We start from the raw sequence: 21,576 nt of genomic DNA, 5'->3' as shown, positions 1-21,576 counted from the left end.
AAGTTACATTATGCAGTTAAAGTAACAATCATACTTTTGGACTGTGGGAGGAAACTGAAGTACCCAGAGAGAACCCAACGTGGAGAACCTGCAGACTGCATGCTGAAAGAGCCCAGGCCAGGATTCAAACCCAAGACCTTGTTGCTGTAAGGCTACAGTGCTGCCAGCTGTGCTAATGTGTAGCCAACAATTACAATGCTTTAGGTGGTTGGCAACTACAGCAATTGACGTAATTGGTTAAGTTCTTACTAATATTGCTTTTTAGATTAATCCTCTGATGCTAAAAAGAAACCAATTGAGTCGGTTTACAATTAAGTCATAAAATGTCACTGAAACAGCAATAAAAATTTTTTTTAGCTACAGCTAAGATGTACTGCTCTTGATCAATTATTGACTCAGGTTACCAAGATACCAAGTTTAGCTTGTGTTAGCAAATTTAGCTTTAGCATTAGTGTTCTTTCTCAACTAATTACAATTGGATACAAACTTTTAACCGTATTCTATCAGCCATTTCCCTGGAAACCCCACAGTTTCCAATGACTGCCTCGTGGTGACTTAGCTTGCTAGCAGGTTTGACGTAGCTCAATGCTAGGCTAGCAAAAGTGGTATTGAAACTAACATTCTTGCTGCAAGACAGAGACTTCTAAGCGTCGCAAGAATATGAACTTGTCCTTCTGCTTGAGGCGGCGAGACAAAGTTCTTTCAACTTGGTACATTTCATGCTTCAAGAATTCAAGAAAGTTTGCTTTTCACAAGTCTCTCCCACTGCAGAACACCCACTTAAAGTTTCTTAGACATCAAAACAGAAGCTTTTCTCCTCAGAATGTGTCAGGAACAAGTTGTGATAACTTCTAAACTCCAGGAAGGAGAACAGCATAATGTCAAAATTGTTTTTGCAAATTTGGAGAAAGAGTTTGTATTGATCTTTTACTATCAAAGTTCTTATCTTTTAAGCTGATATATTCTGTCATTAACACAACCGGTATTAACAAATCAGGCTACAATGAATGAACAAGCATGCTGTGATCAAAACTACCATTAAGGTAGTTAATGTTTTCTATCAATATTTTTTATAACTTAACTTGAATGCTGAATATTACATTTATAAATTAATATTCTACTAAATAAATTAGGCATTTTTATTGTTAAAATCTATTGCCCATTAACATTTGTTTTTACAGTGTGCGTGACACATTTTAAATATGCCATTCCTCAAAAATCAGCAAACACCAACTTCACTTGCAGACATCGGCATGTGGTCTAACATATTATACCCATAGGCTATTTTGTGTTAATTTGCTGCCCGAAAACCTGTGTTTTTCATCAATAACAGACTAGTCAAAAGTTTTAAAATGCACCTTAGTTCACACTTTGAATTAGTAAACAAAAAGAGAAGCACTATAAGTGTTGAACTCATGCTGTCCGTGGGGGTCGCTGAAGTTGGAGTCCTCCGTGCGCCTCCTGCGTCCTCCCGGTGGCACCAGGTGGGCCGCGGCGCCGCCGAACCGTGGCCTCGTTAACGCACTGAGATAATGAGGCCGCAAACAGGGACGGAATGATTGCAAATAAAACTACATGATGCAGAAAATAAAAATAAAAAAAAGAAAAGGAAAGAAAAAATAAATTAGACAGATGCGCGTTTTCAGGATCATTGATCTCGTCCTATTAAAAGAGGAAAAACTGCAAAAAAAAAAAAAAAACGGGGAAAAGAAATTAAAATAATTATGATAATGATGATGGAGACGTGAGAATTGCAGTTTTTCATGCTTTTAATTAAAATATTTCTTTAAAAGTTCAATATTTACATCTGCAATAATATTAATAACAGTATAAGAAAAAATAGTCACCATTTTTACCAAACATCAGAACATCAGCATGACAACAAACTTGAAACCAGTTGAAGCAAAAACAAATGTGTTTCCAGCCTTATTGTTTACATCCCTCCCAGATCATCATTTATTCGCAGAGCAAAATCACCTCCCCATAGGTAATTCATCATTTACATTATGTACACATCGCTGGAGAGATCCTTGAATTTTCTATGACGGACATTATGTTTTTAAAGTCGATATTTTTGCTCTAATTCTGATTCAGAGTGTTTGTCTATACAGAGAATCCACAAGCAGGACACTGGATTTAACTTTACCAGTTAAAAAAAAAAGAGGAAGAACACATCCACAATGTAAACAAATCAGGCATAGTTTAGTTCGCAGAGGTTGCATATCACCGAGCAATAAACTTGCACTGCTGAATCAAGTTGTACATGTGCCAGAAAAGAAAAAGTCTTTGGCCAAAAAACAGCTTTAAAGAGATTTCAACTGAAATGAATGCACAGTCGAGCTGAAAACATTCCCAGAAAGGGTGTGTAAACATGAATCAGTCACCCTGCATGGTGGCATCAGTCATGACGAATAAATAAAATTAGAGGTTGTAGACCATAAAAAGGGTACGAGAAACAATTATTCCTCCAGCAGAGTTTCCAGATTTGCCTCTCATGGTCCAGGATCACATCTGTCCACTTTAGCTACATTTCTCAGTCTGGTTTCAAAGAGTCTTGGCTTGCAGCTGCGTGGGACTAGAGGTGGTCATAGGCGGCGGCTGCAGAGGGGGGACCTGTGCGGGAGGCCGAGCTGTAGTAGTAGGGGGAGCCTGTGGAGGGAGACACAGAGAGTTGGAGTTTGTTCACAGCTGTGGAAACATTTGCCAGCAAAAAAGTCAGAGACTGGTTATAGTGTCTGTGGTTTGAATGTGAGCTCCATCTTGTACATTTCAAGTATTCAACTTGTGATGCTGAATTTTTCTTCATAACCAGACTCCTGCAGCAAAGGAACAGTTCATTGTGTTTAATAACAACTCATTTTCCCATTTTATTGTTCATTTACTTTAATATCTCTAAGGTAAGGTAGGCATATGTGAAAAAAAATTTCACATCCCTCATATTTCTTTCAGATTTAATTTCTTTCAGTATAAGTGTGAAGTGGAAAGAAATAATACATGGATATAAAAAACAGAGTTTGACATTTGTGCACATTTTTTTTCAAGTTTTGTCACAGCTTCTTAGTTAGAATAAGGTCTACATGTTGACTAGGCCATTCTAAGACTTGAATGTACAAAGCATTTAATTCCTTTTCTGCCTTGTTAGTACGCTTAGGTCTGTTGTACTGCTGGAAGGTGAACCTTTACTTCAGCCTTTAAGTCTTTTACAGACTCTAATGCGTTTTCTTCCATCCCCACAGCATGATACTACTACTTTCATGTTTCTCCACGAGAATCATGTGTTCAGGGCATCAATTTCTTCCCATAAACAATGTTTTTCTTGCCGAAGCTATGTTTTGATCTCATGTCACAAGAGTAGAGTTTTTCTCTGTCTGCTGTTCCCAGTGGGTAATTTAAACATGGCTTCCTGTTCCTCCTGAGCCGTGGTTCTCCACAGCTCCTCCAGAGTTATCATGGACCTATTGGCTGCTTCTCTTAAATCGTTTCCAGAGTCTAATTAAGTGACTTCTGAAGGTTGTACTGGATTTTATTAATTGGAGGAGAAAATGTGCTAAATACAACGGCAATCAACTTGCAGCATTTTTGTAAACAATATGTAACTTTTCTTCCACTTCACAGATAAACACAAAATAAACAACATGCAATCCCAATAAAATATGTTGAGTGTTTATGTATGTTTGCTCCATGCCGAAGTTTGGATGTAAGCTTTAAGAGGCACTATCGATAGATGACATATTTGCAATATATTACATTAAACCAATGTGGCATTTTACAAATTTTGTTTCTTTCTGTGTTTACTTTAACCTATTCAGATTTGCTTAATTTATTTAATTTTGCCAAAACATTTAAACCGTCTGGCAGCTTTGATGTGATATTATTGGAAAAATAAAGGTTGAAGACCTAAAATAAAAAAAACCCCATCAAGACAAAAAAATAGTCACCTTGTTAAAACACCTCAAACAATTAATATCCTGATGCATTTTTTCCACAAAGACCAAAAGGGCCTGATGGAACATGTGACCAAAGCATCGTGGGCTCAATTTTCTGGAAGTTGCTCATTCAAATTCAAATCATGCTTCAATGTTTTTGCATCACAAGGTCAGAAGACGTGATCCTCTTTAAATGTAAGGAAAATCATGGCTTTCTTTGCTTGAGCAGGGAAAAAAAAAATCAAACCCCTGTGCATTTTGTCTTTCATAGTAGAGGTCATTTTCAACTTGCTAACCAAGAATGCATAACAAGAAATATTGCACAACGCTGTCAGAGTCTTCTTCTGCTTACCCAATATGCTGGAGTTGGTGAACCTCCAGGCTTCGCTGTAGGAGGTGTAGGGCGAATGGCCGTAGGACTGACCCGAGTAGTCTGCACCTGCTAGAAAATAATTGAAAAAAATGATGGCAGGAGACACATCTCGCAGATAAAATTCATGAAGACATTTGTTATTAAAGGGCGAGGAGGGGACATGCTTTGCAGAGTCGGGCTGTTTGTCTGCGTGCCAGCAACTGCTGGAGCTTAGCTCATAATTCACCAGCAGTTAGTGCAGCATGTAAACCATTAATCTGCGGTGCAGGTGGATGGCTGAGGGTGAAATCCCTCAGCCCAGCGGTGCGTGCACACACCCAGCCTCCGCGGCCTTTTTTTCTGCAGCGCTCAGCCACTCGCATCGTTCAGTTGCTGCCCTCTGAAATGTCCTCCTCTTTTGTTCGTCCTGCACTTCCTGCTTTAGCTTCACTAACACTCATTCTTCCTCTCTCCCTCTCTCTCCTTTTTTTTTTATAACATTCCAATATCTAATTGGTAATTATGTTGGTTGGAATGAAGCCCTGAGCCCCCCACCCCCACCTCCTCCTTCTCCTCTTCCTCCTGCCTCACCCCTCCACACACCCCCTCCTCCTTCACTCGGTAATTGTGTATCAACGCTTCCTCACTGTGAGCCCACCAGAAAAATAATAAATCAGACCCTCTCATTTCGCGCTTCGGAGGGCAGACTTCAAATATAAAGGCACATCACACACACATACGCACACACACACGCAACAAAGACCTCCTACTCTTCGGTTTGGATCCAGACTTCACATCCCTTCCCGCCCACCCTTGCTTGCATCTCCCTGCTGGGCCCCCTGGTTCCCATGGCAATATGTGGTCAGAAGTGTCTGGATGGGGGGTGTGAGCAGCAGGGCGGAACCCCCCAGCCTGTTCTCTGTACCCCCCGGGCCTGTGTGCACCCGCGTGCACTTGTACACAGATCACCACCCTGGCAAAGGCTACTGATTAACTCAGCCTCCCTCCCAGTTAATCTACAAACCTCCCTCCGACGTTTTTTTTTCTCTTCCTGCATTTCTTCTACCTGTGTGACTCATTTGTTGTTTACTTCTTTTTACTTTAAATGCCCCTCTGTGAGTTGTGGAGCTTACCTGCGACCATTCCTGTGATAGCAGAGGAGGAGTATCCTGTCTGGGCCGGGGAGGGGATGTGAGGTGGGTAACCTGGCAGGGTGGAGCTCACCATATCACGCCCTGAAACGACAAAAATAAAACAAACTCGGTTATGTCTTATTGTGGAGAATCAGCCAATCTGGAGAGTAAGTTCCCTAAGCATTAACACTGTATTCACTAAATTAATACTTTTATTCAATTTGCTTTCAAAAACAACTTTGTGCAAGTTCAAAACCTCCTGTAGTAACACCTGGACATGTTGGTCATAATTGTTAGTATTTTATTAATTTATTTGAGATGTTTTTTTCCCTTGGTGGAATGCTTATGCGAGATAAAGCCTGAATAAAAATAAAAAAAAGTTAGTTTGATAATATTGAGTATTCTAACTTGGCAAGACCAAGATCTGATACATTATTTTGAATGGAAAGTGGAATCTGATTATTCCTGTAAACAATGAAATGGGTTTCATGAACATAGAGGGCACCAATCAAGAAACAAGATCCAAATCGGCATCAATTTGCAGCTGCTATCGTAGACGAGGGAAATGTTCATTGTAACATGAGATAAATGGTGACCTCCTAAGACAAAATGACAAGACATACCATCACGTTGTTTGGATAATTTGGTGCTTGTGCATTTCACAAAGTGCTGGAATGAAGAATGTAAACTACCACCAAATTCCCCTTAAAATAAATTATATAATAAAGATTTGGAAGCAAGATTAAATTTATATTAAAAAAGATAATCATTTCACTGTTGTGCTTTGCGATAAAGTAAACATGATTGCAAAATCGACGTCTAAAGGTTGACAGCCTAAAACGGGGCAACACAGAGACATACAAGACAAAACTTCAATGTATGAACAAATTCACTCTCATTTTCAGTTTAAGAGCAGCTTAGAGAGAGTAATTAACCCAACATGCATGTTTTTGCACAGTAAGGGAAGCTTACTGTAGCAAAACTACACATGTACAGGGAGAAAAAGCAAACGCTTTGCAGAAAGACCCCCAAACCCTCTTGCTTAAAAAAGTACAGAATGTTTGTTTTGCAGTATTGAATGATACAAAATCAAACAAATTAGATGTTCAAGCAGAAAAATTATCCCAAACACACAAAAAACTATTTTTAGCATGATTAAATTAAGCTAATATTAGGCTTCTGGGGCTGCCTCCCTAAACCACTGACCTCAGCTCTATTGAACATTTGTGACCTGTGCTTTAAAGCCAAGTGACCTTCAGGAAACTAAGCAGTAAATTAAAATAAACTCATCATTTTTTTAGAAATATGCCATAAGGCTTTTAATGGCTACAAAAACTGTGTGCAACTTCGCTAAAGATATTTAATCAGATCTCAGTGGCATTTTTTATACATTTGTGCTCATACTTTCAGTGAACTAAAATATTTTCCCTCCTGTGGATTTCTCTTGTCTTACCTTTTATTTATGATCATCAAACTACTTTAATATAAAACAGATGTTTGTTTGTAACCCTTTCCAGACTGATTGACAACATTGAATTTTTGAATTTCTTAAAACTAGGCCATGTGGTTTTACTTTTTAAGATATTGTCTCCTTCTTCATGTCATCAGACATGTTGCAAATTAAGTAAATTCTTGATTCCACATCTCAATCAGTTAGAAGTAAATGGGTGATATTAATTAAAATGAATGGAATCAGACTTTGAAAACTGCATTTTGGATTTACTCAAATTATATATCACCCTCTAAACTGCATTGTCAGTATTCAAGCTTCAACAGGAAAAAAGATACTGGGTAAAAATTACCTCCATAGGAGAGTTTGAAGGTCAAAACCTTTGCTGACTATGAAAAACACAGAGACCTGTTTCAAAAAACCATCTTGATGATCCCTAAAACTATGAGGAAGATGTTTTGTGGACTGATAATACAAAAGTAGAACTTCCTCAAATGTTTGCATCCCAATGTATCTGGCATAAAACTAACATAGCATTTTAGAAAAGAACATCTAACCCTCAGTCAAACACTGGGATGGTAGTGTGATGATCTGAGGATACGTTACTGCCTCAAGACCTGCAAGAGTCGATTAAATCATTCCTTTTGTTTTGGCTGTCAGTTCATGATCTTAAGTTGAAGCTCACTTGGGTTATGCAACAGTGAAAATGACCCATAGTACACCGACATGTCCAGCTGTGAATGGTTAAAAGCAAAACAAAACAAACAACAACAAAAAAAAAAATCCAAAAAGGAAGGTTTTGGTGTTGCAGAATAAAAGTCGTACTTAAAGTTGACTTAGATGAAGCGGTACGACCCTAAACAGGCCGTTCACCCAAGAAAACTCAAACCCTGCAAATAAGAACATGCTATACCTGGTTGTCACAATAAATATATTTTATATAGGCTCATGTGGGTTTGGATTGATAATTTTCCCTTAATAAATTGAATTATAATTTAAAAACTCCATTGGATAATGTCAAATTATTTGCCTTATGTTACAATTTGTTTTATGATCTGAATCATTTCAGTGACAACAAAGTGAAAACAGAATAAATCTGTGTGGGATCAACGAGTTTCTTTTGGATAGTCTTTCCCATCTGGAAAATAATTGGCACAAATAGACCAGCAAAGTTCCAAAAAATGATGACGTTCGTGCCCTTAATGAGTGAGGCAAAAAGCGTAAAAAAGTGATCATGACAACACAATAGTAATTTGGAGAAACTTTCAGTCATTCTCTGGTTGCTCAGAATGTTTGTTATTGATGTACTGATGTGACGTTATTGTAACTGGAAAATGTTTCAAGATGTTCTATTCAGCAAGTGAACTGTGAAAGTTTTTAAAAACATCATGTGGTCTCAGCTGCTCATAATGGGGGTGACTCAGCACCAGCATCCCCCCCCAAAACTTCCCACACTAATGGTCAGAAACACCCATACATTTTACATTGTGATTGTGAGCATAAATGAGATGAATGGGTGAATTACCTGACATAATAGACTGACTGCTGAACTGCCCGTACATCGGTGCATGATGGGAAAATGAGTTGAAGGCATTGGGATATGAGTTGGAGCTGCTGCTGCTGCTGGTGCCGTTGCAGCTGCTGCTGACAGAAACAGGTTTCTGCAGCGCCTGCAGCTCCACGTACGCCAGGGTGGATGCCACCATATTTGGTGAGGGGCTTGTACTGGTCACTTCTGGGGACATTTCCTGCTTCAGACAGAGCGGCAGAGTCTGAAGGGGCTCTTTCAGCGGCAGCATGCAGTGAGTGGGTGAGAGAGATGGAAACAAATGCTCAATGTCAGAAACACAATGCAGGGGGTTAAAATGAAGTAGGCTGACATGTGGAAAAGGTGAGGATGAGTGAAACATCTGAGCCTAAAAGATGCTAAGCAGTCAGTTTGCATTTCAGATGTGTGTCAGAAGACATTACCTAAAGTATCTTACCGGTTACTACAGTGTAGCTTGGGTGTGCTGACAGATTTCGACCAATGACAGAGCTGCTTGATGAGAGGCTGGTCTTGGCCTCGTCCAGACTGCCGTTGATGAGCGACAGCGGGTACAAAGTCTAAAGATGACAGACAGGGTTTAGATATATTGGCCTAAATTTTGCTTCAAAGTGAGCACAAGCAAAATTCAGTGACAAGATTTCCATCACCTCACAAATAAACAAGTATAGCATTTGAAATAATAAGAAAGAGCGCGCAGAAATGTCTCTGTATTGTTTTCAGACTGAAGTAGACATAACTTTAGACTTATTCTTCACTGCTACCTGCTCTGCCTTGCTGCTTGAGGTGGAGCTGAAGGAATCCGACGGGTAGTGGTGACGATCAAACCCACAGTCCAGATGTTGTGCGGCTGTGGAGAAGTGCTCCACTCTCATCTGTTTTCTCGGGACGCCTGCGCTGCCCTGGGAGTCCACACTGTGCCGACAGCTCTCCTGGTCACCTGGATCAACACAGCGAGGAGGAAGGAGAGGAGGGAATTCAAAAGTAGCAAACACTTTGTGTTTGTTTTTTTTGTGTGAGGATTCACTACATAAAAGGTTAAGAAATTATTTGCAAACATAATAACAGGAATCCATTTTTGCTTGTTTTTGACTTGATCCGTAAATTAATTGAGAGAATCTCTAATATTAAGAAGCATAGGTAAAATGGTCCTAATAAGAAACTAACTGAACTTGTGGGGTCCCTCAGAGCTATATTTTGGAACCACTTCTCTTAGGCAAACTTTATTTTTATATCCATTTGTAGTATGAAAGCATATGATAAATACTTTAAAGTGTCTGTAGACCTTACAATGAACTTGACTTCAGATGGTTCTGATGGATTTCCAGGGCATTCATTCATTACAAAAATTACAAACCCCTAATTTGTTCAAAACTTTCTTTCCCTTCCCGAATCCCACTACATGGCAGCATAAATGAATTATTAGTTTTAGCAATATTTAATACTTAACATAAAGTTAAAGGGTGAAAACTATATGATGTTTTGAATGAAGTTCAAGTACAAACAGTGGACATATACTGTATGACCGTATGAGAATCTGGAGATAAATCCCATCTTTTTTTTTTACAGAACTTTAAAAAGAAAACCCATCACAGGTTCATTTTTCACATCCTCTCTGTTTTGGCTTTCCAGCAACTCTGAGCTTTGTTATAATTAGATTCAGTCCTTACTGTCATCATGGCTCCTCTTGCCGTCTGTATTTGGTGGGGGGATTCCTAACAAGCCGTTGATGGAGTAAGTGGAGCCCAAAGAGTCTGACTGAGGCGACTCTGGAGGGGTGACGGCTGAGCTTGGAACTGAGAGGAAAACCCACAGGTTTGAGTCAGAGAAGCACAATTGTTTTTCCAGTAATCCGAATCCCACAAGGTCATAAACTTAATCCTACGGCCCAATGAGCAAATTCTTAATCTTTATAATTCAGCGTGATGTAATAGCAAAGGATGATGCAGAACATTTATGACCTTAACTGTGTGTGTGTTTTATAAATATTAGAGACTTACTTAAGGTATGTCCTGGACTCAGACCTTTTCCATCCAGTGGGAGATTAAAAGGTTGTTGAACTTTAGTTCGAATTATTCTGCAAACAAACAAAGACCCTCTGTATTATTAAGCCTCTAAAAATGCTTGAAAGATTGCACTAACTCAGTTATGATATGTCGCTGAGACCCGATGAAAGGTATAAAGGCATAAATGTTTCCTAATTGAGGTTTTCACCTGTTAATGGAGCTCACACTGGGCACCGTGTCGCTGTCACACACCCCTTCCGCCAGCAGTCGATCTCTGATTTCCCAGGCAAACATGGTGGGATTTTGCCTCTTGTACTCTGCGATCTTCTCCACAACCTTCGGGGTGGCCACCTTGGGTTTAGAGCCACCAATTACCCCTGGTTTGATGCTGCCTGTTTCATAATATCTGTGAGAGATGGTTACTGTGTTAATAAAAAAAATGTTAAAAATCACCAAATGTGTCTCTGAGAAGTAAACAGTTCAAAGGTCACTGCAAAAGGTAGTCGAGTAACGTAATCCGTCGCTGTGCTCACCGTCCCAGGATCTTGCTGACGCAGCCGTGGCTGACCCGGAGCTGCCGGGATATGTCGCAGGGTCGGACCCCCTGGTGGGCCATGTCTACGATGCGTTGCCGGATAACTTCCGGAAGCGGGCGGCCATTAACAAACATTCCACCTAGTTGGTTAAGACCCCCATGGCCTGGGGGAGAAGGGGGGATGAACACTCATAAATGTCATGGAACTTCAGAGAGCTCAACCCACTTCACAAACACAAACTTCTGTCTGCTGATTTAATCACTAGCAGCACATGACCCTGTCCGATTTAGTGAATAAATAACCTCAGTTTGGCTCCATGACATATTAAAACTCTGATCTAAAACACACAGTTAGTGTCTTCATAATTCACTGTTCAGTTTTTCAAATTTGCAAAGAAAGAAGCTAATTATTTTACACAAATAAAAACTAAACGCAAAAGTTGGCATCAACAACTTTTGATTTGACAAACTTGAATTAAAAAAGAAAAAATGTTTTCTCTTAAGCAGCAGAAACACCAACATTGTGATAAAGTTTTCTGCTGGGAAAAGGGCTAATACAGTTAAGGTCACTGCAATATCTCTGCTTCAATTAATTGTTTTCATGTAAGAAACTGCTTGGCCTTAGAAGACGATTAAGGTTAAGTTATTAGAAATAACTGTGCCCTACCCTAGTGAGACATAAATGTCTGCTGCTGAAACTGTGCAGTTCTGCTTCAGGGATAAAGGCCTCTGAAAATTGTTAGAAACTCTTCACACCCTCAACATTTATGTTTTGAACTAAACATAACATCTAAAACAGAACCAGCAGATGGATACTCAACTTTCTTTCCCAAGCAGTGAAATTACTGGACTGACTACACAAATTTACATTGTTGAACTAACTTTAGATGTATATATTTGAGCTTTTTTGTATATGTTTTCTATATTATTTGTCTCTTTTTTTTCTACAGATGGTATATCTGCTCCCTTTCAAGTTGTTTCCTCTTTCTTTAGGGTGGCTATATGCTATTTATATGCTTTTGTTTTTTAATGCAGCTGCAAGGTTGCGAGTTTGATTTCAGCTTCCCACATAATGTTGTAGTTTTGGGCAAGGATGCATAGTTATTTAATTGGCTGCTGTGACTATATATTCTATTCTATAGAGAAAAAAAACCCCAACTTGCTTAATAATATATTGTTTTCTTTATAATGAAATATCAACAAATTTCTAGACTAAATAGATAAATATTCTATTTCAGCTTGAGTTAAACATTCATTGAAAATAAGATATAATTTTAGGATAGACCTTTGAAAACAAAGTCTATTCTTTATGAGTAATGATTTTTTAATTGTTCTTTTAGGCTTATCCCCTTATGGATAATCCCTGCTGGTTTAATACCCATTCTTCATTTATGTGCCACTTAACTGTGTGTGAATGTAGCATCTGTGTCGCAGACATACGGCGGTCTTTTATGTCAATCTTCCACATATTTTTTAAAAATGATGTAAAATTGGTTCAATCAGCATTTATATTGATCACTTTTTTGTGCAATCAAATGCAACATGAAGTACTATACAGAAGTTTCAGCATTCAAACAGCAATTACCAAACACACACACAAAAAAATGGAAAACCAAACAAATAAAAATAATTCAGTTTGGCTTGTCGCGTATCATGTCTCTGGCTGAGAAAGGCTGACTTTTTTTTCTTTCTCAAAAGAGGTTAAGATTATAGCTGTCACCGTGTTTTAAATACACAGATGCATAATAGAGGCTCTCATTCACGGATCTGACAGGAGCTGCTCCTTCAAAACGACAACAAGCAGCAGCAGCAGCAGCAGCAGACACGGTGCGCTTTTCCTGCGCTGCGACAAGAAAGAAAACCTCAGCTCCCAAGACTCCCTGCTCAGCGTCCAGAACAACAGCAGCGCTTTTAATTTAACCCACTGAGTCCCCCAGCTTTCATTTCCACATCAAACGGCGGCCGGACGAAGGAGGGCAGCCTCTATTAACGCTGCCAGCCGAGTGTGGCAGAAGAAGAAGAAAAAAAAAACCTGCCGCCAAGCTTCATCAACCTGCAGGATATTAAAGAGGAGCACAGCCGGGGGGTCCTGCACGCGCACAAGCAACGCACGCGCACCGACAAACACAACACGAATTTATTAAACTGATAGATAGATAGATAGATAGATAGATAGATAGATAGATAGATAGATAGATAGATAGATAGATAGATAGATAGATAGATAGATAGATAGATAGATAGATAGATAGATAGATAGATAGATAGATAGATAGATAGATAGATAGATAGATAGATAGATAGATAGATAAGTTATCAGGCAATCTTCACATTTATTTATTACTCCAACTCTCACTCTGGAGAGTGGAGTAATAAGCTTTTGCCCTCGTCCATCGTCGTTTGTCACAAAACCAGCTTATTCTAAACATTTACATCTTTTGCTGTGGCAGTAGATTTGAGTTAGCTTAGGTTGAGGGTTGTTTTTCTTGAATAGCATGTTCTCTTGTTTTTACTATTTTGAAGAATGGCTATAGCAGATGTTGGCCTTCATGTCACGTCAGAAAAAACATAAAGTTATGGGCACTGATCAATTAATACAATTAGAGTTAATTACAAAAAGATTAAGGTACCATTTATTTGACACAAATTGTTAGGGAGAATTTTTTTATTTGTTTGTCTTAAAGTAATTTTTAACATGGATTTATTCATTTTTTGCCTCCTGAATAAATGTACTCACATTTAAATATTGAATTCTTCTTCATTTTGATGTAAGTGAATTTTGGCTGCTGTACTGAAAAAACAAACATACTTATTTTTAGCATGAGTGACAATAAACTCTGATGTTATCTTTTCCTGACTTTCACATTTCGAAGAGAGAAATTGGATCCAGCGTCATATCAGGAGAAAAAGCCGTCATAAATTAATAAATAAAAGTTAATCTAATATGTTAATAACTTACAAAAAAATCCTAAATACTTCATTTCATAAAATTAGCAATTAATAAATCAAACACAATAGTTTCGATTAGCTTATTTTTTCATTGCATTTTTGTAATTTCTCAACACATGATTTTTGGTTCTACCCCCACTGAACAAATAAATTCTGATTAAAGGATTTCTTCTTTTTAGTGTGTGTGAAATTATGCTAGTAGAAAAGCTTTTCACACATCCTTACCAAGAGTGTCAAAAAGTCTGAAGGGTGTAGTCTGTTTTTGTGCAACCACTCTAAAGGCTTTCAGCAACGTAAATTGTGTCATACTGCCACATTATTAACTTTAAATCCATTTAGAATGTAAAAATCACATAAAAATGAATTTTTTATTTAAAATATAACAAGTATTTTTGTGCATCTGTGTAATGTACTACAATATATTGCTTAAATGTTTGTATTCTGCCGGCCTAACATGGCAGAAATGAAATTGCAAGTTCTCTGTTTCCATATTGTTTCAATTGTTTTAGAATACAAAAAAAAAAAAACAGCTTTAACAGATTATTAAAAAGTTGACAGATCCCAGCTTTTGAAGGCACAGAAATCTTCTTTCTTTGTGTTTCAATCAGAGCTTAGCAGAGGCAGCTTGCTTACCTCTTCCAGTGCCTCCGGACATAACCCTGAGTTTTAACTCCCTACTCCACCAGCTGAACGTGATGCCCTGCTCCACCGCTGTCCCGGTTAAAGTGCCTTCAGTGAGCCTCCCGCCTCGTCTGACATGAGTGTGTTTTAGAGTCCAGCGCCGATGTCAGACTGCGGGACGACAGCAAAACATGAAACTGACAGTTTGTGTCATGAGCTTCCCTAAACGCGGCTCGTCTCTTCACACATTATGACATCCAACTTGAATTGGTCCTGGATGGGGAAGCATACATGTCTGTTTTTCTCCATGTATGTTAATGAGACAAACAGGAGCTGACAAAGTCTCAGAGGCCTCTGGACAAATGTGAAAAACAACAATTTATATTGGCATGTGTGAAGTGCAAACAATAAATCTGCTCTAATTCAGGGTTTTTTCTTCAGAACGGATTGGTCTAATAATGCCTACGGCTAATAAATCTGTTTGTTTTGGATTTTGAACTCAATAAATGGTGTTTGTGTGACTGCAAAAAAGTAGAGTGGTTGGTTTTAGTGAACGACATTTAGGGATCAACATGCACAAATCTGAAACAATATCTAAGGCACATAGAAGTAGAAATAAACTGCTTTTTGGTCTGTTAACTTGCATTGAGCATTACCAACCAAGATCAAATGCTTTTACTTTGAGGAAACATAATTCTTCTGTGGCAGTCTGCTTGTTTCCAAATGTGACAAAACAAGTTGCATTACATTTACATTTTGTCATTTAGCAAATGCCTTCATCCTAAGTGACTCATACAAGTGAGGAACATCATTCAAAGCTCTAGAGCTTTAAAGTCCCAAATAAATTACTGCATGCATGGAAGAAGCGGAAAAGATAAAAAAAAAAAACAATAAAAAAAAACAATGGCAGGTTTGCGTGTGTGATGATATCCATGGAGAAATTGAAGGAGCTTCATATTCTAAAAGTTAAAAGTGGCCAACATCAAATAGGAAGAGGAGAGTTAAGAGCCGAGACAATTTCTGAGCACCTGTTAAATCAATTGTCAGACACTAAGAGTCAAAGCCTTGTTTGAAGGCTCCATCTGCTCAGCGCCCTGCTTTCTGCTTTAAAAAGTTCTGAATTTATGAATAATGACAGAAAATATGACTTTTCAGAGAATATGAGTCTGGCTTGGCTTCCTTGCATCAAACATCATCTGTATTCCTAAAGACAAGCTGCATAATTAGACTCAAGATTAGAGTGAAACACTGACTTTCAGTAAAGCGCCTCCTGCTTTGTCCTGTTGAATGTGACCTGAAATAATTATCCCAAAGTAAAAATGTGACAAAACTTACTCAGACAGCCTGATTTTAGCTTCAAATCTTTCACTTTGTCATACATCAGATTACTTAAGTTTAGCCCCATCAACAAAAACATCTTTAAATTTCAGCCTGTACAAAGACTGAACTTTGTCATTTTATTTATATTGAAATATTTTACTCCATCTACACTTGTTACTACATGTAACAGCGTTTAGATCTAAACCCAACAGACTTTACTGTAAAATGAATGATTCTGACTTATTTGTTCATATATTAATACAAAAAATATTAATTGAGTCTGCTTTATTGTAAAGTGCTTTAGTTGAAAATTGGGACTGTAAGAATAAACTATTACATTTAATACAATGTTTGTCATTAATTCTGTTATTTTGTATTGCCTTTTTTTAGTATGTTATATGCAACTTAAAAACTGTGTTACACTTCATGTCATTGAGGATAAAAATTAAACAAAAAAAAATCTGAAGCTGTGTGTAGTTTTTCAAGGAAATAAATTATTTAATTTGAAGAAGACATCACTTTATTGCATATCTATTACCAATTGATCTAGCTGCCACATACACAACATATCGGGAAGTAGGTTTGAGTTACTAAAGTCGTGTTCCTGGGATTCATTTCAAATTTTAATGTTTAGGATTTAAAAATAATAATAATAAAAAAGGAGACAACAGAAACGCTTCCACCATTTTTACCTCCACTTATGTCACCTAATGTGTCATGCATGCGGATCGTGGTTTATGATTTTCAGCAGAACTGCTTACATTACTGTCTCATCAACAAACGCTACAGGCTAAACATCATTTCTTGCTCACCAAAACCATATAGGCAGAAAACAAACAGACAAAACCACCTGAAAAAAACAACAACAGAGCAAGTAATGTGTAACAGACTAGTTCAAGTAAATTAATCTCTGTTTAATATATTCAGTTTGAGCCACAACTTCTGGATCATCTCAGCTGCTCACTTCATATTCATTGGGCTACATTATTTTTCCTTGTCTGTCTACTTTTCTGGTGACCACTCAGACCCCCACAGTGCGCTCCTTCCGTCTCCCGGCAGTTCGCAGAATTTCAAGAACAAATTAAAGCTCCGCTTTTGCTGCTCAACAAATTTCCATCTTACTGAGAAAGGCAAGCAGGCGACAAAATCCCGCGAGAGACGTGAAAAACCGAGCTTACCTTTTCCCACGACGGAGCTCCAGGTAAAATTGTGGCTTGAAAAAATAATAATAATAATAAAAAGAAGATCCACAGCGGATATAGTTTTATTGTCCAACTGATGAGTCTGTTGCAGTGAAGCGCGGTGTGTGTCCTGACTCTGACTACACTGTGCAGTTGGATTGTGTGTGTGCAGCCAACACTGACCCAGGTTTTATCCAACCGGGCTGCGCGCAGCTCTGCGCGCTGATGCCATTGGACAGAGAGGATGAGGGGGGCGTGGCTTTGTGCAAGAAAAAGAAGAAGAAAAAACGAAAGGGGGGAAAAAAGGAGGATGACTGATCTGGTATTTTGGTGGCATAACACCCACTGAGTGAGCGTACGGAAACACTTGAGGTTTCCATTTAGATCCAGTGTCAGGCGCGCTTTGATTAGACTGTTTAAGGATATTTCTTCCTGTCTTGATTAAATGAAACACCTGAAACTTGGCTGAAAACGATTTATCTAAATGGTTTTAGATAAAGCAATAATCCCAGTTTCTATATACATATACATAATCTCCATATGATTATATAAATGGAACCAAGACGCATTGTTCTGTTTAATAATGTTCATTTTGCGTCAGAACTGAAATAATGCTCTTTCTAAATTTGTAACTTCAATTCTGAATCAAGAGGCGTTTTCTTCCTCCGCTTGTCCATCTGATTCAGATGAATGAAAAGCCTCTCGGTCACAAAGATCAGACAAATTAAGACGTGCCCATTAATTCAAATAAATTATTGTCAAGGTAATACGCGCTTCACAAACCACTTTTGGTTCTGAATTTGCCCTTTTAGGAAACAACGATAGATTTGACGGCTCAGCTTGCTGCTTTTTAATACCTTGCTTTAAACAGAGCTATATTTAAATAGCTCGCCTCCCCTGGCTGCAAGGAAAGTAATAAAACATGTGAAAAGCAGGCGCACAAACTGAATAAATCGCCTCAATTCGCTCTTTCGACTTCTTTATTCTGCAAAAATGATTTAACTTCCAGTTAAAATACATTTTATAACTAAACTGCACAGGCAGACGTGGAAAGACGAGCTGGTTCGTGGTGCTTTCGCTGTTGCAGGCCTCAAACGTGCGCCACGTCACAGCGGGGTGTCGGGACCCCGGCGTGTTTAAAACACTGTGGAAGTTGTTCTCACCAGTGTGTAAAACAAACACAACACCTTTAATGGCAGCCATCCATGGCACCGTGTCGTCTGTCTCCTAAAAAAAAAACAAACAAAAAAAACTTCCATTTACTCCCTTTGTTTTTATCAGGGGAGAAATCTCGAGAAAAGTTAAAGACACATAACTGCAGATTTCTGATGACTAGAGAAAAAGAAGAAGGAATGAAAAACACAAAGCTCCTGCAGCTGGAACTCTTATCTCCTCCGTTTGCCACTGAAGTCCGTCATCTGTCGCCTTTGAACCGCCTCTGCCTCGATACGTCGGGACAAAAGCGAGCAGTGTTTTAAAATAAACACAACAATCGAGAGACTGAAGAGACTCCCCACATCAGGTGGAGGCAGAAGTTGCGGCGGGCAGAGAAAAGGACAAGTGCCTGCAGGGAGAGGAGGCACAGGAGAGGTTACCGAGAGTTGAACAACGGATTAAAACTCACCGATCGCTATCTCTCACATTGGAAACTAAAGACAATTAAATTAGAGCTTAATTATATGTCCTAACTTGCCAAAGGGAGATGAGACTCATACACACACCCTGATCAAGACTGTAAAAGATGAAGAGTGTTTCTTTAAAAACGTAAATAAATAAATACTTTCAGGTTGAGTTTTACAGGCACTTTTTACTTGTTTGTTCTATTCAGCTAAATATAAATAATTGAATAAACAAATAAAAAAAAGTTGTTAGTTGTGTTAGATTTATATGACAGAAGCAATAGATTCTCAGCAAGACTATAAATAAATAAATAAATAAATAAATAAATAAATTTCAGATATGAACGTTTAGGAAAACATTTGGGGAGTTTTAGTTGTTTTTCCCCCCCAAATGCTACAAAAACCATTATGATGAATGACTGAGTTTAATTTTAATCAAATAATAAATAAATAAACTCCCTTGAACATTATTTATAAATTATTAGAGTTGCGCGTGCATTTAGATTCATTCAAGGGATTTTCTTACAAAATCTAAATAAATGGGTAGGCCTATACGTATTTTCTCTTGTAGAAAATCTGCACATTAATGTCGTTTAATACCCGCCGCTTTTGGAACTAAATTAAGTTAAACATTTTTCCACAGCCCACAGGCTCAATAACTCGATCCTTTTACTCGGTCGGTTGTCTTGCGGACCAAATTTCCAATTTGGTGATTTATAATCTAGAAGTTTTAGTCCTTTTCTATTCAAACTCAATACAAAATGTGATTATTCAGTGTTTTATTCGGACAGACATCGTTTATGTAAGGATTTATTCTTCTTGAAGCAACGTTTAAAAAAAAGAAAGAAAAAAGTCCGGTAACCTGCGGCGACAGGTGGCTGCCGGAGCTGCGGGGAAAAGGTCAGAGTAACCAACATTTCCGACTCCTTAGATAAGACTTCATGCATACGCCAACAGGTTTCCTGTTTATACTGTAGTGCCCAAAGTGTCCGGTTTCTGAAAACAACTGGAAGCGGAAGCGGCTTCTTTCTATTGTACACCCGACGTTCACCTGTCAGAAACCTTTAATTTGCGCCGTCATACTCTCTGACGTCGTGGGAGCTGGAGAGTTGAGTAATTTATCAGCATCATAGACAAGCAGATGCCTGTCAAGTACTAATCAAGCATCTGTTCGTGAAAATAAACTTTCCAGATTAAATACTGCGGGTGTTCGTGCGCACTCCCGCAGTGATGCGTCGCTTCCCTTCTGTTCCTCTGCGCGCTCCCGTGAGCCCCCCCCCCCCCCCCCCCCCTCCCATCCATTGACAACTTTGAAACGTTTACCCGCGATGCTAAATGTCTTTTTGTGGTCACCGGGTGGAGATGAGCCCTGTAATTGGTTTAAAATAGCTCACGAAAAGGCAGAGTATTGATGAAGTCATTAGGGTAATGATTTTTCACAAGTGCTGAAAAGGTGGAATTTGATGACTTTGGAAGTTTCCTCACACCTCTGAACAGCACAAACTTTGGGTGGAAATGTTAAAATAATCACATGATTTAACATCTTTATTCAGCCCCCTTGACTCTGATTCGCTTTAATAAAATCCAGAAGCAACTTACTTAGCAAATAGAGATCCATCTCAGGTGGAAGAGTGACAAGAAAGGTATCTGCAAAATAAATAAGTAAATAAAAACAAAACAAAGATGCAAAATGAAGTCCATTTTCCCCCCCATGAACCCAGTGAACACATCAAATATGATGAAGAAGCTTCTCTGGATGAGACCAAAATTAAAGATTCAAACATTTTTATTAGAAACTATTTTTGGTGAAAAACCAAAACTGCTCATCACCACAAGGTCACCATCTCCAACATAAAGCATTTTTTGTGGCAGCATCACTCTCAGAGTTTTATCTCGTTGTTAGGTTGACCCTGTGAAAGTCTAGGCCCAAATCCACCTGAGAAAATTCAAAAATTGATGCTGACGCACACTTGCTACTCAGTCTGACCAAACTTGAACTGTTTTGCAAGACGTAATGTGAAAAGATTTCAGTCTCTAGATGTACAAAGCCACAGAAGATTTTGTGTAATTACAGCCAAGCAAGGTTCTACAAAGTGCACACTTGTCATGCTTTTGTAAAGATATATTTTGAAGCCATCCATGCAATACTTTGTGTCAACCTACTCATGTCCAAGTAAAATCTATCGACTTTTCTAGGTTTACTGTGACAAAATGTGAACGCCTGAAAGTGTCTGAGTACTTTTGCGAGGCGTATGAAATTCCTAAAACAATCAAATCTCCATATATTTTAAAGAAAAAAGCTGTAAATGGGTGACGTTCAGTGCTCCCATTAAGACCCAGACCCAGACGTGTTGAAGTGTTGACTCTTTCTTCTTCGCTCTGTCATGAGTTTTGCCAGAAGCTTTTCAGCTCTCCCTCCTTCATCCCTTCGGTGCCGCCCCTCTCTGTTCGCCCGGCCTTTACCATCTGCTGGGGGCTCCCCTCCACTCTGCCCCCTCATCTTTTTCTCCTCATCTTCCTGTGTTTTGTGCACTGTCCACCCTCCCTCCAGCCGTGCCTGTCTTGGTTCGGCCCTGTCCTTTGTTCTCCGTGTGCCCCCCATTTCCGCTTTTGTGTTACCCTCTGACCTCACTCCCTGCTTCCCTCCCTTTCCCTTTCCATCAACCCCACCCAGCCCCCCCCACGCTGCAGCCGGGACCCCAAAATCTTCTTGTTCTTCTCTTGACTGCTTCCCCTTCAGATTTCTTTTGGGGGGCTAATAACTGTTGCCAGCAAGACTCACACAAAATCCCAGCATGAATGCTATTGTGAGGCCCACAAAGGCAAACAGGCAGTAATAGCCATTAGAAACAGAGGGGCTTGCAGCGAGCATAATGTTTAGTTGTGTTAAGCCCGTATGTGACCTGAAGCTGTGGCCAGGAGGGAAATCTTTCTTTAT

The 21,576-nt window shown here is 38.9% G+C and overlaps 1 protein-coding gene across 3 annotated transcripts; it reads right to left on the bottom strand.

Annotated features, from left to right (window-relative positions):
* Window positions 1-1,732: 1,732 nt before the first annotated feature.
* On the bottom strand, window positions 1,733-17,179 carry pax8 (paired box 8). Of its 3 annotated transcripts, none has more exons than XM_028024587.1 (12): window positions 17,017-17,179; window positions 14,531-14,689; window positions 10,947-11,112; window positions 10,622-10,819; window positions 10,408-10,484; window positions 10,078-10,203; window positions 9,172-9,347; window positions 8,847-8,967; window positions 8,387-8,644; window positions 5,412-5,513; window positions 4,279-4,368; window positions 1,733-2,649 (listed from the first exon to the last, which is right to left on the bottom strand). In XM_028024587.1, exons 2-12 carry the CDS (start codon window positions 14,550-14,552, stop codon window positions 2,576-2,578), a joined length of 1,410 nt encoding a protein of 469 aa, XP_027880388.1. In that variant the 5' UTR covers window positions 14,553-14,689; window positions 17,017-17,179; the 3' UTR covers window positions 1,733-2,575. The 3 variants fall into 3 exon arrangements, with proteins under 3 accessions (XP_027880388.1, XP_027880389.1, XP_027880390.1); XM_028024588.1 differs by having other exon boundaries at window positions 10,947-11,088; XM_028024589.1 differs by lacking the exon at window positions 8,387-8,644.
* Window positions 17,180-21,576: the final 4,397 nt, after the last annotated feature.

The sequence above is a fragment of the Xiphophorus couchianus genome, chromosome 8 (genome assembly GCF_001444195.1).
Source record: "Xiphophorus couchianus chromosome 8, X_couchianus-1.0, whole genome shotgun sequence".
Lineage (NCBI taxonomy): Eukaryota > Metazoa > Chordata > Actinopteri > Cyprinodontiformes > Poeciliidae > Xiphophorus > Xiphophorus couchianus.
This window is presented reverse-complemented; position numbering and strand designations above follow the sequence as displayed.

What these genes read in the sequence shown, in the direction of transcription:
- pax8 (XM_028024587.1), bottom strand. Translation starts at nt 14,552, where the DNA reads ATGTCCGGAGGCACTGGAAGAG. An exon ending in GAGTCCAGGACATACCTTAA is followed by an intron (nt 10,204 to 10,407) that starts GTAAGTCTCTAA and finishes TTTTCCTCTCAG; the next exon opens with TTCCAAGCTCAGCCGTCACC. An exon ending in CAAGAGGAGCCATGATGACA is followed by an intron (nt 9,348 to 10,077) that starts GTAAGGACTGAA and finishes GTGTTGATCCAG; the next exon opens with GTGACCAGGAGAGCTGTCGG.